Below are 15,867 nucleotides of genomic sequence, written 5' to 3'. Positions count from 1 at the left end.
GCCATAAAAAAAATAAAAAACATTATGTCATCTTTTTGCCATATCCCCTGCCCCTGCTTACAGCTCTCAGTTAACCAGCTGCTTGTAGTCATTCAAAGAGATTGGATTAGGATAGTGTCTATTTTTCACTTATTTATTATATATTTCATGTATGTACATAATCACATATGTGAGGTTGGTGTGCAGTGCAGCTTACAAAGCTGCAGCATTTGTTTAGAATAAAATAAATGAGGTCCTGGTCATATGGATCAGATAGTACCATAATCCGAGCCATGTTTTATGCTACACACCATCTGTTATGGGGCATTGGTCAATCCCATGAATATTGTTCCACTCTCACTGACCCTCAGCCTGCAGGAAGAAGAAAAAAAAAACTTTCTGTGTATTTTAAACATTTCGACAGCTGGGAACCAGCAGAATGTGAGGGTTTTGGGTCACCTTAAAAAGATTTGATCCTGGTGATGTTGCAGATTTTCTCAAGTTAAATGCAGGACAAAGAGATTAGAGTGAACAGACACACCAAGGTGTTCTCAGGACAGTTCAAAGACTTCCTTAGTTTATCCTCCAGGCGTGTTGTGCTGTTTTCAGAAATATCTCAGGAGTATATCACAGAAGAGTGTCACAGATGTAAAGATTAAATTATTTATCAATTCATAATGAAGTTACATGTAAAAATGTAGAGTAAAAACAGGACATTGATGATCATTACATTTTATTGCAAAGGGATGTTGAAGTGATGGACCATCAAAAATGGACAGTTTCTTGATAAACAGAACAAATATGTTAAAAAACAATATTTTTGTTATTTCATTTAATTTATTTTAGAATCATTTAGCCTTCATCTCGTCAGACTGAGATGCAGTGATTTTGACCAGACTGATGATTTTTTTCTTCATTATTTTGTCTTTAATCATCTTATTATCTTCAGAAGTCCCAAGTCAAGACAAACAAGTCAAAAGTCAAGTCCCAAGTCCTAAACTGTGAGTTTCAAGTCCTCAACAAGTCATAATCCATTCTTCATCAAGTGTAGTGGCATTTTAACAATAGAGACTCGACTTAAAGTTCTTTGTGCAACTTCAAAGGTTGAACTAAATTTGAAGTTGTTGCGTCTCCGTCTATAATTTTCAACCAGCATGTTGTGCACACTGCAGTTTGTTTTTGTTGACCTCTGCACAGTACAAACAAAATTATCTTTGGTATCATTTGTTTCCAACTGGAGCTCACTAGTATCACATTAGTTCTTTGTGGTTCTCTCCTGCAGCTTTATTGGATCCTGTCAGAATGATTCAAACAAAGTAGATCTGGGAAATTAAGTGTTGACGACTTGCAGAGAATGAATAGAGTTCATATTAAATGATTCAGGAAATTAAACACACTTGATAAATGACAGACTTTTCTGTCTTTAGGCTTGGAAGAAGATATCAAGGAATCTCAAGCCAAATCCAAGTCAAGTCACGAGTCGTTGGTGTTAAACTCCAAGTCAGGTTTTAAGCCTTTTTTAAAATTTTAGTCTAAACCGCACCTCTGGCCCTAAATGACTGTGAAAATGCACACAACTCATGTTTGCAGTCATAAACACACACACTGCCTTTAGATTTCTGCTTAAACTACAGAAACACCTTCATATTTGTTAATGTTTCAGATGTAAAACATAAGTCCTGTTCAAAATAATCTTACTGAGGCTCAGTCAGATTTGAATCTCCTCTCAGTCTGTGGTGACCTGCCATGTTTTGTGTGACTGTTCGCAGAATTTAAAATCTGTCACCGTGGCTAAATCAGGGTTATAATCTGGCTTTTAAACATTTAGCCTGTTAGCAAAAAGTACACAAATCCAGAGACCATTTGACAACTGATTTCATCAAAAAATGTACACAAGTACCACAATCACGTGCAAATGAAATCAACCATAAAAGCCTAAAGGTGTTAAAAGTGTGAAACAGCACAATTCAAATGAGTCATTAAATATATGAACTTTGGGTTACAGAGGCTGCACAGTGGTGACCTGACATTTAATCAGTGTAACACATGAATCTTTAAGTAGACGCAGAATATAAAGCAGGATGTTAAATTCAGCACGCTGCAGTAATGCAGTTATCACCTCTGACCTTCAGTTCATGGCAACACGCCACTGAATAACCAATCATCATTCACCTCCAACTTACAGTTTTCATCCTCCGCCATACTCCAAGGGCACTACGACTGTTTTCAGTAGTTTCAAGGTGCAGCCTGCTACAAAGAAACACGAGATTAATCTACTCATGATTCTGTTGTTATGAAACAGCTTAAGAGCATTAAGATCACACACACACACACACACACACACACAAAACCCTATGACTCCAAGATAAAGTAATAGTTGTAATTTAAGGAGAGTAACTGCATTGTGTATGTCAGATGGCCTTTAATTTAAGTTTTGTTGGGATAAAAATCAGAGTGAAACAAAGAGGCATGTACCACTCTATACTGCTGTGAAAAAAATAAATTATTGAAATAAGTGAAACCAGAAAATAATACCTTAATACAGTGTGTAGTTGTATAACAGAGTTCACTCAATAACAGAGAAAAGTTACAACATTAAAAAACATTTCAGCAACTGTTACTGTTAGGGTGATATTTTGGAAACGTCCCTCTTCCCACCACTGACCTATGCACTTAGCATGTACTTTGCACTTTATACTTTTTTACTTTACATTTTTAGACTTCTTCGTAATTTGTAATTGACCCTTTTCTGAGCCCCTCCTCCAAACAGCAACTGTCCAATCATCGTGTTGAAGCAGGTAACCCATGAATTTGGAGGGTGGTGTCTTTTTTTGTAGTCTTTCAAAAACATAAAGCACAAGAGTAAACGTGGGGAATGGATTAAACATTGTGTTTATCTGCTCTAACATAAGATGAAAACATTAGCTTGCTAACTAGCTTACTTAATTCCAGCAAAGCCACTGCATTTGTCAAACTCATGGTTGATTCCCAGCAGTTAAATTGGGATTTGTTGTGTGCGCGGTTTGAGGAGAGGGATGTGGGCTGGTGCCTGAAATCTGAAATCCGTAATATATTTACTGTGATAAATCATAAAATGACTATATGTCATCAGTGATCAAGGAAACATGTTAAGTTGAAACACTTGCTGACAGTTAGAAACAGCTGATCACTTTACAGTGGTGCACTCATCGTTGCTTGTTATGGTCAGTTTACAACGTTGCACTCGTCCTGCGCTCCTGCAGAACTCCTGCAGAACTCCTGCAGCCTGCCTGAGCTTCCCCAAGTTTGGGGAGGAGTGTGCAGGAGGAAACCAGAGATCACATATTAAGTAGGATTTCAACCTATTTAATATACCGTATATGACTCCAACTCAATATTTGGACAGCTGCACTCATCTTTGCATGCACGATTGCTACATATTGCTCCTTTAAGTGTGAGCATTAGCTTACATTAGCTAGCAACACCTATGAAATCTGCAACCGAGAGTAATCTTTTTTCTCGTCAAAATCCATGGTTGTTAGCTAGAAATAAGAAGCTGGTTTTATTTACTTATTTGTGGAATTAAAGACTTGGTGTTTCAAGAAGTACTGACAATTTTGAAGTTAAATCTGCCACCGTTATCGCTGTAAACTCCATGTGCAGGGTGAGAATGAAGCTTGACAGACAGAGCAGCAGAAACTAAGGAAGGCAGGGCTTAGTGAAGGGTCAGTTATTGTTTGATTTATTGAGATGTCGCTGCTCTGCTACGTGTCCCTTTTAACTGCCCCACAGGGGATGCATAAAGTTATTAAACTGACTGTAGTTAAACTTTATTGGAAGCAGTACATCAGATTAGAAAAAGCAACATATATAACTGCTTAAAAAAAAGGACTGGAAAACCACTTAAAGGAGTTACACAAAATGACACAGTTTCAAAAATCAAATGTTCTGACATTAAACCGGTCACACAGGGTGATGAATTAAACTTACTGCACAAAAACACTGTTTTTTGCACCGTGTAATAACACTCACCTCTGGATCACCCCTGATTGGATCAGAAGCAGATCCAAACAACTGGCATTAAAACGTCCCTTAAAATCCCCTTTGTCCTAAAAAGTCATGTGGCATTACTGCAGTAGTGATAAAAAGTTGAGTATTTACAACAAATATTAGCTTATCGCTGGAGGGTCTTTTCTTCTCTCCCTACATAAGCTGTTTGTCACTCAAGCCTATAAATTGCTGTGAATTTAATCACGAATCAATCATCCACTTCAGTGACACAATTGAACATCTAACCAGTATGCTTGATTTAGATATTTATGTCAGAATTAAACGTGATAATCTGGACATATTCTTATTTGTGTAATGTTTAAATAGATGCATCACTTGTCCATGTAATCCTGCCTGACTTGTGAAGAGTGTTTACCCTCGTGTGTTTCTGTCACAAAGCTGTCATCTCTATGATTATACTGCGAGGGGTTAACAAACTAACTCCTGAGCAGAAGTAGTATGGTACTGCATACAGGGAACAACAGTGTGGTGCTGATGGTGGGGCTGTGCTTGTCTGATTGCCCCTTCAGTGTCTCCTGGTTGGTCTGGTCGGAGGTGGGTGGGCTCTGGGGTGCAGGCACAGTGCTGGGTGGCAGGGTGGTGCGGCTGGCGCACATATCATAGAGGTTTCCAGAAAACTGCGTCTTCCTGGACTCTTGTCTTAGAGACTCCCAGACAGCCGCTGCTTCTCCAGGACAACCGTCCAAAGCTGAGTTGGCACAAACGTGGAATGCATTCCAGGACCTTCAAGGAACCAAAACATCAGTGTGAAGTGTGGAAATGTACAACTACAATAAAAACTACAAACTACAATAAACAGCAATGAGATTATATATGGGTAGGACCTGAGCAGAGGTGTTGAAGAGTAATTAACACACCTAAAAATCTTGCTTTTACTGACCTCCAGTGGTTAAACTCTTGTTGCTGTGGTGATGCACAGGTGCACTGCAGGACCCTGTGACATCACAGTTGGGTGTGGTTACAGGTGCTACAAAGCACATTACTGACCAACGGAAACAGACTTGAGAAAGGTCAGTTAAAGAGTGCTTTCAAGCCTGGTGCTACCTTTCTCTTTAAAGAAGATATTTTAAAATCAATAAAATTCCCTCAGATTTTACAAAGTTAAAGGACTAGTGTATAGGATTTAGTGGCATCTAGCATAGGAGAAACTACAGTGGCCACGAAACACATAAAAGAAACACTCTCTAAAGCCAGTGTTTGGTTTGTCTGTTCTGAACTACCAAAGAAATAAGGCGATGCAACATGGCGGCCTCCATGGAAGAGAGCTGGTAACCTGTGTACATATAAACGTCTCATTCTAAGGTAACAAAAACATATATTCTGCCAATAAATCCCTGTAGATCTTAAACACTGGCCCTTTAAAGGTGTAAGTCTTAGATTTTCTTTGGCTATAAATGTAAAACAATGGGTTAAAAGACTCTAACCATCTGTGTCTCTGAAGGGAACTGAGGAATCAGGTAATAATTTTCTATGTATTTGTCACATTGCATTCATTTTGAATGTAACTAAATTAAAGTACATTCCCAATGGCACACTTTTTTTTTTGTACGTACTGCATCTGGTTTCACAAAGTTGTTGCATGTAGAATGCATACAATTGGGACATACTACTTAGTCATATCATTAGACCTTGAACTCTGAGCTACTCACTCATACACCCATCGAAATCAATAGTGCAAAATGTGAAGTACAAAAGATGAAAAATACGCAATTTGGAACATTGCTCATCTCGTTTGTGCTCACGTTCAGTTGCTCAGTCAACATGAAATATCTTCTTAAGTACTAAATCTTTTTGTCTGGCATACTAAATAGTAGGATAGTGTGGATACACCCTAAGAGTCTACAGTCAGTCTAGCAGCTCTGTGAGGTAGTTGAGCTAAATACTTAAGTCACAAGGCTAACACGCTCACAGTAACAATGCTAACATGCAGATGTTTTTCTCGCCACGTTTGTCATCTTAGCTGGGTGTACTAGCAGACTAAGACTGGTTCATCAGCACAAAACAGAAAGTACAGCTGAGGCTGATGGGAATGTTCTTAGGTTTGCAGGTATTAAGTCATTGAATGTCCGTCCAATAATTCTTGAAACATTTCCCTAAAAGCCAAAAATACCAACCTCATGGCAGCTCCAGAGGGAAAAATCAGGGGATCACCAAAATGAGTAGGAACTGTCCTCTGGGAACCATTCAGTGTCTGTACACAGTTTCCTGGAAATCCACTTTTCAGTTTAAATATTTCAGTCTGGACAAACGTGGTAGACTGACTGATATAACCATCCCAAGAGTTGCCAGCGGGGTTAATACTACTAGTCATTCGAGTAGCTTTAAGGATTATAACTTTAAAGTTTCCCTCCACCCAAAATTATGATTTGCTTCTTGTTCCTATAGTTGATTGTTCTGATTATTCGTCCGCTGAAAGTGGAAAGTTCCTTCATGCTCATTAAACATCACATTTTCAGGGGCAGGTCTACAAGCGTGATCTGTGACATCACAGATAGTTTGGAAGCCAATCCTGGTCCAATAGTCAACTAGTGATGAACTTATATTTATCTATACTGGATATTTAATGAAGGAGAAGTGGTTGAACAAGATTGAACTTTTTTGTGGAAAAAAACATATCAGATACCAATTATTATTCAAAGTACAGCAATTTATGTACATATTAAAACATGTCTGGAGGAGATCTTTAACAATTTGATACGAGTTGTATAAGGACAGACAAGGTTTAACTGAGTGGTTACCATGGTGATGGGCAAACACACACTCACACATACACACCTGCAGATTGCATCAATGTCCTGTGTGTTCTGGTCTTTTTGTGTTTCCACCAAACTGTCTCCGAGTGTGAGTAAACACTGTGCAAAACTCTTGTAGATGGACCCACATGAAACAGGAATTGCAGCTCCGAAACACACCGGGACCAGACCTAGTGGAGAGAAGACAACAAAGAGAAAAGTTTATTTGAGCACCATATTGATATAATTGCGTCAGAACTGGCATAAATAAATTAATGTGTGAATGGGAACATTGGGGTTTAGAGAGAGAAATAATTTCATGAGATTCTTCAGTTTGGGTATACGTTTAGAGCCATGATCCATCGAGTGCTTAGACGGATCAAACAGATACAGAAACATGTTGTATTATGTTCATCTGGAGGGATTAAACATCCTCAAAGCCAAATTCGGGGCAGGACAAAACCACGTATGAGCTGATTGAGAGCATTGATCAGTTCATACATAACACATCACTCTGACACTGGCTTGAGTTTTCACAGAAAAGGTGTGACACAAGGTTTGACTATATATATAGTATATTGAATATTTACACTTATTTAATGATATTTTGTCATTATTTATGCATACATTTGTGAATTTTACACAGAAATTATTGTTTTCATATTCATATAATGTTATATTTTGTTTATCCCCTTCCATTTTTTTTTTTTCCTTAGTGCTACAATACTGCTGAACTTACCTGTTTTACTCATCCAACACATTTCATTCACCATTTACCTTCTGTTAATCCACATATGACTAATAAAACTGAACTGAATTGACTGGAATATTTACTAACAATTAATTTCTTGGGTTTTTTTATTTTGCATAAAGTCAATAAAAACATTTACTCATACAATACTTATTCAGTGTCCTCTAAATGTTAATTAATATAAGCGGTCCATCAAAGCTACATTTCACATACAAAAATATATTTATCATTATCTTTTTTTGTATAACGCTAACAAGTTTGCCTTATATCATTGGCCGCCTCTTAACGTTGTACATTATTTTTTTCTTAAGTGCAGTAAGACAGTAGTTACCACCATTGTTTTATGAAAAGTGGATGCTTCCAGTTAATACATATTTTTTTGCTGCTGACATTTTAAAAAGTATTATCTTTTTTTTCATCATTATTACTCTGTTAACATTACAACTGTGCAATGTCAATATTTTTCTGTGTGCAGCGGTGGAATGGTGGAATTGTGTGTCTGTTTATTTTCTTTATATTTATATATTGGTCTTGCCCCTTGTTAATATTGCTCCTACTTTTATTCATCTTGTTTATATCGCTTTGTTTACTATTTTTTCTGTATTGATGTCTATTCTGCTATCCTCTTTGCTGCTGTAACACTGCAAGTTTCCCCACTGTTGGACTAATAGGATTATCTTATCGTATCATATCGTATCGTACCTTACCTTACCTTACCTTACCTTACCTTACCTTACCTTACCTTACCTTATCTTATCTTATCTTATCTTATCTTATCTTATCTTATCTCATCTTATCTTATCTTATCTTATCTTGTCTTATCTTAACTTAACTTATCTCTTTGAGCATTTCTACATCTCCCAATATATAGATATTCAGGCGCCCAGAGTAAATAGTGTCATATATCTGATATATGTTTCTAAATATTATTCCAAAAACAGCTCAAGTGTGTGCGCCTCCAAAACGTGTATGAGATCTCCCTTATCTGTGTTACATCTTGGGCATTTAGTTGATGCACTGGGGCTGATCTGACGCAGCCTATATGTGGGGCTAAAATAGACATGGTGAAATATGTTAAATTGTGTAAGTCTATGTTTGGTGTTGACTAGATTTTTCTCTGACTGGAATATTAAAATATTGATTTGGAAAAGAGGACTTCTGATGAAAGTAAATTTGCGCATTAACCTGATTACTGCATCAGCGTGTGGAGATAGATCTCTCCCTGTACATGGGAATCATACAGCTGCTTTCCTTCAAGATATCGCTGTATAAATCCAGTTGTCTGCATCCCTGAATAAGCTGTTCCTGGGTGCACTACAAGGCCAAGGTATGCGGACACCTGAAGCAAATGTGAGTGTTGAACACATTACTGTTATATCAGCCTCCTTGTATGCTGCAAGGATTTGCTCCCATTCTGGCAAAAGAGCCTCAGTGAGGCCCAACGTGATCCAGTTCATCTTACAGGTGTTGGATGGGGTTGAGGTCTGGACAGCTAAACTATTTCTTTATGTATTTCAGTCCTTCCCCAGATTATTGGCAGTAGACATTTATCTGAAGCTTGTCACCAGAAAAAACATATGACAATTGGGTCAAAAATACTGGAGCACATGGACTAAGCCAAGGCAACAAAGTTTTATTAAGTGGCTAATGTTTGACGCCAGATGTGTCTTCATCAGAGATTCACATCCTCTTAAATAACTTGCCCTAATTAAACACACATTCAACACAGCCTAGAACAACAGGAAGACTGCATTAAGACAAGGTTCACTCTCAGAATATAAAAGATGATAACAACAATGCATGACGATCATACCAGTAAGCAGTCAAAATATACATAATAATAAATTATTCATGTACTCATATAAATGTAAATACTTTCATCCATATACATAGTTTATAAACCAGATGTCAGACAACCTTTGCAATAAGTAACGCCTACATGAAGATTCAATTTTACCTTTAAAATCTCCTCACCTAAATAAATATGCATTACGGTCATCATTTTAGAATGTCCCTTCTTTATATTTGTTTTAACACATCCACAGATAATTAATTTTATATAGTAGATATCTAAGTAGCTATCTTTACCTTTTGGAAGGCGTGTTTTCAATTATTTTTAAGGTTAGCTGGTTCCTGTCTATGCATCGATGAGACTGTAATATCAAGTCCAGCTGTTGCAGTGGTTGTTATCCTGTATGAGGAGTTTATTAGTTACATATAAATACATATTGTTAAACTTTTTCTTGTTGTTGTTGGTTGTTGTTTTGCTATATTTTATTCCTGAATTTTTAGCACAATTTTGCCAGCACAACATTTTCTCTTCAGAACATTCCCATCTTAGTAATTTTCATTGTTGTAAATCTCACAACCACAAGTGTTTCATTCACGAAAAGTGTTTTTCCCTGTGCGAAATAATCTTAGTGGAAAAGTCAAACTCCAAATGCCCTTAGAAATGAGAGATAGTGGAATTCTCACCCAAATACTTGCAAGAACACACATACACACGAACTTACACACATGATGAGAGAGAGACAATCAGAACATGAGGGGATAGTGACCATTTCATTAAGGTAAGTGCATTTGTAAAACCTTCCTCTCATCTCTTTCAGAACAAGCTGGATGGAATATCCTTTGTATCAGCCATCTTAACGACTCATTTTGCTTTTTCTGACAAACCTGCTGAAATTCAACCTGAGTTTCTACTGTAATCTGGATTGTAACAGACAGACACAAACACATCAGAAAGACTGTAGATCCAGTGAGAACCCACAAAATATCAAACTCAGCCCTTATAAACTTTTTACAGAGGCCTTAATAGCACATACAGAAATGAAAGAAGCATCCTTACTGAGGCAGAGAGCGATGGGCAGCAGCATCGTCCCCATGCCTGCTGGTAGGGACCTCATCGTTTGTCCCACCACCTCTGAACCAGAGGCTCCCAGAGATGTGAAGCTCCCACTGACTGTAAATCCAAAGAAGAAGATGATGCTTTAAAAAGTGATGTGTCCTGCCGCCATCCGATGGGAATTCATCAGATTGCAAAAGTACAGCAATGCACAGAGGCACAACCCGGCTGGATTAACAGTGAGAGGGGCCGACGCATCGCTGAGAGTAAGAGGATGCTCTGTGTGTGTGTGTGTGTGTGTGTGTGTGTGTGTGTGTGTGTGTGTGTGTGTGTGTGTGTGTGTGTGTGTGTGTGAGCCATAGAGGGCTTGGAGGCAGCAGACCAATGACAGCATCACAACACAGCACACTGGATTAGAGCGTTCTCATTTCCGGTCTTTAGTATTTAGAACATTTATTTGAAATAGAAATAAATTACACATAGTGTAGTGGTGATCAGGACACTCATGCAGCATCTGTGCCTTGTTCACACACATTTACCTGCTAGAAAAAAAAAACATTTTACTGTCAAATAAGGAGTTTGTCACAAATGATAGTAGAGGGGGACATGATCAGAAGTGTCAGGAGGATTTTTTTGTGTGAATGTGGACAGATGGATGATGTCCCAGAGAGGATAAGAGACTGCAGCTCACCTGGGAGTCCAGTGTAGATAAAGAGCGCCCTCTGAGAGTAGCAGCAACCCATGCCGTGTCGGATCATCTGTAGCTATGTGGGTCATGAGGGGTTATTGACAAACGCTGTGATGTGTTAAATTGTCCTAACTAAAGAAGACAGTGATACAAAATGTGATTGTAAATCATCCTTATACCCGTATTTCCTTGCACCTTCCTCTGCCCCTCAGCCACCAAATCTCCTGCTAGGCCCCCCAGATGGCTCACACTCTGTGCATTAGTGTAAGTCCTGCTTCACATCTGCATCCTGACACAGGAGAAATGGTAACCCATTGTTAATCTGCAGCTTAAAACAACCATTAACCGCAGAATAATCTGTCTGTGTCTGAAGCTGCTGCCACAAATCAATACATCATGGGAGCTACTCTGGCAGCAACCTGAAAACATCTGTATTAACTCAGCAGATACAGATTGTTTGATGTGCTCAGGACCAATCAACCTGGGTGTGAGGCATATGCAAAAAACAATGTATTCCACAAATATTCAGAGATATTTGATCTCTCAGGACTTTTCTTGTTATTACATTTTGATTCAGCTGCATGTTTAGGATGCCTAGGGTTACATCTTTAATTCAAATTAAGATAAATGTCATAATGCAGATAATTCCATATTTGAAGGCAAGGACCCTATTAATCTACAAAGCAATGACTATAAAAATATGTTTTTTGTTTGATTTGGATAAACATTTATTTTTATTTATTTTTTTATTTCTTATTTTCTATTCAGTTTATTTTCAGTAAGTATCCAGAGTGGGTTTGCTCATTGCAGTTAAGTTTTTGTTGTTTAAAAATGTTTAGTTTTAGTTTAGTTTTTATTACTTTTAGTATTAGTTTTAGTTTTTTATAATAACATGAGGGGTGTTTGTCAGGAGCAACATACAGTACAAACACACTTTGTGAAGGCAGCTGACTCACAGTTGTATAGAGATCCAGTCTCAATAAGCACATGCATCAATGCCTCTTCATGCTTCCTTTGCAGTTTTTATTTTTATTTCAGTTAACTATTTTATTTTCAAACCTAGTTTTAGTTTTTTGTTGGTATTTGTTAACTGTAATAATCTTGGTCTGCACAGAACCCTGATCTCAGCTCAACACCTCAGATGAACTGGAACACTGACTATGGGCCAGGTCTTACCATCCAGCATCAGTTGCCAACCTCACTGATGATCTTCTGGGTGGATGGGAGCAAATCTCTACGGCCTGCAGGTGCCAAAATCTTGAGGAAAGACTTTGCAGACAAGTCGAGGCTGTTATTACAGCAAATGAAGTTCAAGTGCCTATAAAGTATTAAAAAGTATTAAAAATGTAATGCAAATTATCATGCAAATGTAATGCAATAATACTTTGCAACAGGAGTTATTTTGTGTCTCTGTGTTTCTATACACAGTTTTTCTGCTCAAAGGAGTGGTGTCATTTACAGAAATATTCTTACATAAGCAGTTACAATAGATGTATAATCAACTTGAAGGTCACTCAAATGTTTCTGCACACAGTTTCAGTGACCCTGCACCAAAAAGTCATCTGTGGAGTATGAAAACACTCATCCTGTGTGGCTCAAAACAGAGGAGTTCAGCTTCAATTCACAGTGTTTACAGTGAATTCCAATAGTAACCCAAAGGGCTAAAAACACCCATAGAAACGTCTTGCAGCATAATGTACCTCTGATCTCCAGCCATATTCTCAGTTTGCTGCATTACTAAATATTAGTTTCCATCACAGCCTTCTGTACAATCCTCTCCAGCACACATGCAGGCACGTGTTTGGTTTCTGCACACGTCAGTGCAGTTTCTTAGATTTATGCTGTTGGTGAGACACAAGAAAATGTGGATATTTTCTGAAGTCACGATCTATGCTCCTTGGGTGAAAGGCCTATAGCTTACTTTTTTGCTGCATTACTTTGAACTTACTTTTACTTGTTTTTTCTACATTAACTTTTTTTTATTCATTTAAGTTTTTTTTAATTGTTGAATTTTGCCTAAACAAGCAGCTGTACAAGAACTCTGCCTAATAAATTACACATACAACAACTAGCAAAATTTTAAAAGTCAATCACTACACATATAAGAAGATAAGAAGATGATTCCAAAAGCCGTATGAAGTACGTCAGTGACAATGTTTTTGTTCAGTCCTTGATGGTCTGTCTGCGATACTGGGTTGCTCCGACTATTCATTGACTCTTCCCTCAGTGTTACAACAGGCTCTCGTGTTATATAGTCCTTGGTTATCTAATCTTGAATAAATTTAAATCATTTTAGTTGTATGTCTGGGATCTAACTGTGTTTTACTGGACTGTTATCTACTGTATTGTACTTTGATCTGATAGGTTTTCATTTTTTGTGGCCTTTGTCTTGGACCTTCCTTGATCTCACTCTGTCTTGGCAGCATGGACTCTATTTCTGACCCTCAATCAAATTGTGGACATTTCAGTCATTGTATGGACTGACACACGTACCTTTTCTGTGACCTGGCAGTCTGTTTGTTTTATTTTGTTCTACTTTGTCGTACCTACTTGTTCTTTTTCTTTTTGCTCTAGCAACACAAAACCATACATTTCATTTTGACTACTCTATTGTTACAAAAATACCATAAATGAATGAGTCCTAATTAGCTTTTATATAGTCTTTTTCCAGACAGAGATATAAAGGTTTTTTTTGCTGTCTTTGTATATGTGCCTACTCTGATGTCAAACACTGGATTTCAGGACCACGTGTTGCTTTCATTGTTTTACTTCATTCATATTACATAATTACTTTCAAAGAATGAGACAATCTGACAGGAGAAGCTGCTGTTCAGCCTGAATGTAAAGATGGTTGTGGTGAATGGCAGCAGACATAGAAAAATGAAGATAGTGTTGTGTAAGTTTGATTGACAGCTGTGGATTAAGGCATTATGCAACACTGCTGGGAGTAAAAAAAATAAATCCAGATGAGATTAGGATCTGGATCCTCACTCTGTCCAGTGCTCTCTGTGTCTATCCATTCATCCGTCTCTCCCTTTTTCTCTGTTTCATGTAACAGCATTATCACCGGAGGTGTTCAAAATTACACATTTTAAATGAATGGGTAGAGTTACTGCATTGGAGCTTTACATTCACATGAGGACAAATGACGTTTAAGTGCTTTAATAGGAATAACAGTTAAGCAAATGACCATTCAATCCGCCGACACACAGACAGATAGATAAAGCAAATTAGGCCATATACACAGGAGCTAAACCTCCGCTGTTCAAGCTTTTATCCCACCGCCACCTAGAGGGTGAAAATCATGCTGCAACTTCTGCACTGTTCTGCCAAAAGCACATTTTACCACTTGTTGTCTCAACCGTAAGTCAAATCTACTATCAACCTGACAGCTGACATTAATTTGACTGTGATCCAGATTTTAAATTGAAATGAATTGTAACTTTGTACTTGTATTGGATGAACGTGCTGGAATACATATGTTGATGTGAACTTTGAGATTATTATTGTTTATTGTGATATAGACTACATTATGGTGTTGCATGTAAATTAATGTTTTTAGATTCTGGTGATTGTTCTGCACCTGCCCAGGGACTACAGATTGAAAATAGCTGATAGCTAACTTTGGCATAAACCATCTCTTCTCATTCAAAATGAATCTTTTTGTTCATGTTCCTTGTTTAATGAAGACTAATAATAAAGAAAATTAATAGTCCTCTCACGGCAGCTATAGTGTTGAAATGATTAGTCAAGATGCATAAAGTTAATTTATTAATTTTAATTAGCTGTCTTACAAAATTTATGAAGTAAAAATAGAAAATCACTTGCTGCATGGTTTCTCAAATGTGACACTAAGTTGTTTTAAAAACTGTCATTGTTTTTTGACTGTTGACTGAAGAAATCTGAAGATGCTACGTCTTCTCATAATGACCCCTTTCATTAGTTTTAGACATTTTAATAGCCTAAACCAGGCCTATTCAACTGGCAGCCTGAAGGCTCAGTCCAACACTTTAACAACCTCAATTCAGCCCGTTGATAATTTATAGATATATAAAGTATATAATTGTGATTTTATTTACCTAACCTGTTAACAATCAAAGCTTACATTTCTTTCTAACTTTTACAGGTTAGAAAGAAATGTAAATGTCTGGCTCCTTCACACTTTTTAACAAATCTTCTATAAAAGTACTTTTACAGTCTTGGTTAAACCATTCATTAATTAATCTGATATAGTAATGATGTAGAGTAATAATGTTTCATGTCTATGCTATTTTAAAGGTCCATCTAAGGACCAGCATTGGAAATAAGCAGTAACTATAAATACTGTGATACATTTAATTGAATAATTGCAATGCAACTCTCTAGATATACCGTGCCTGTCCCTATCAAATAAACATTAAATGAAAAAATTAAAAATACAACTGCACAAGTCAATAATAAAAGTAACCATAAACTGAAATCTGAACAAGAACATCAGTGCTTCATGAGTTTTGTGACACTTCTGTTACCAAATACAAGAAATATTTCCAAGAATGATTCAGAAGAAACGGCTGGTTGGTGTTCTTCACATCACATCCATCATCTACATAAGGCAACAACTTGTTGAGGACGCTCTCCTAACACTGACATAATAAACGTTATGGCTTTCAGCACCAGGTCACGAACAATAAGGTATAAAACAGGGCCATGACTGAGTTTGTGTTTCATTCCCATTACAAATCTTTCTGATTGAGGGTTTAATATGACACAAATTTTATTTATTTTTACAGAACTCAACACAGCTAAAATAATACTCCTGGTACTCAAACAACAAAGTTTAACT

General features: G+C 37.2%; 1 protein-coding gene across 1 annotated transcript; it reads right to left on the bottom strand.

Annotated features, from left to right (window-relative positions):
- Positions 1-3,293: 3,293 nt before the first annotated feature.
- On the bottom strand, positions 3,294-10,589 carry nrn1lb (neuritin 1-like b). Its single transcript, XM_084718209.1, has 3 exons — positions 10,361-10,589; positions 6,805-6,952; positions 3,294-4,752 (listed from the first exon to the last, which is right to left on the bottom strand). The coding sequence occupies exons 1-3, from the start codon at positions 10,416-10,418 to the stop codon at positions 4,446-4,448; spliced, it is 513 nt and encodes a 170-aa protein (XP_084574335.1). The 5' UTR covers positions 10,419-10,589; the 3' UTR covers positions 3,294-4,445.
- Between the last annotated feature and the right edge of the window lie 5,278 nt (positions 10,590-15,867).

Source organism: Lutjanus erythropterus, chromosome 1, assembly GCF_056507025.1.
Source record: "Lutjanus erythropterus isolate fLutEry1 chromosome 1, fLutEry1.hap2, whole genome shotgun sequence".
Classification (NCBI taxonomy): Eukaryota; Metazoa; Chordata; class Actinopteri; order Lutjaniformes; family Lutjanidae; genus Lutjanus; species Lutjanus erythropterus.
Note: the sequence above shows the minus strand (reverse complement) of the source record. Positions and strands in the feature narration are given on the sequence as shown.

What these genes read in the sequence shown, in the direction of transcription:
- nrn1lb (XM_084718209.1), bottom strand. Translation starts at nt 10,418, where the DNA reads ATGAGGTCCCTACCAGCAGGCATGGGGACGATGCTGCTGCCCATCGCT. An exon ending in GCCCATCGCTCTCTGCCTCA is followed by an intron (nt 6,953 to 10,360) that starts GTAAGGATGCTT and finishes TCTCTCCACTAG; the next exon opens with GTCTGGTCCCGGTGTGTTTC. An exon ending in GACATTGATGCAATCTGCAG is followed by an intron (nt 4,753 to 6,804) that starts GTGTGTATGTGT and finishes GGTTCCTTGAAG; the next exon opens with GTCCTGGAATGCATTCCACG.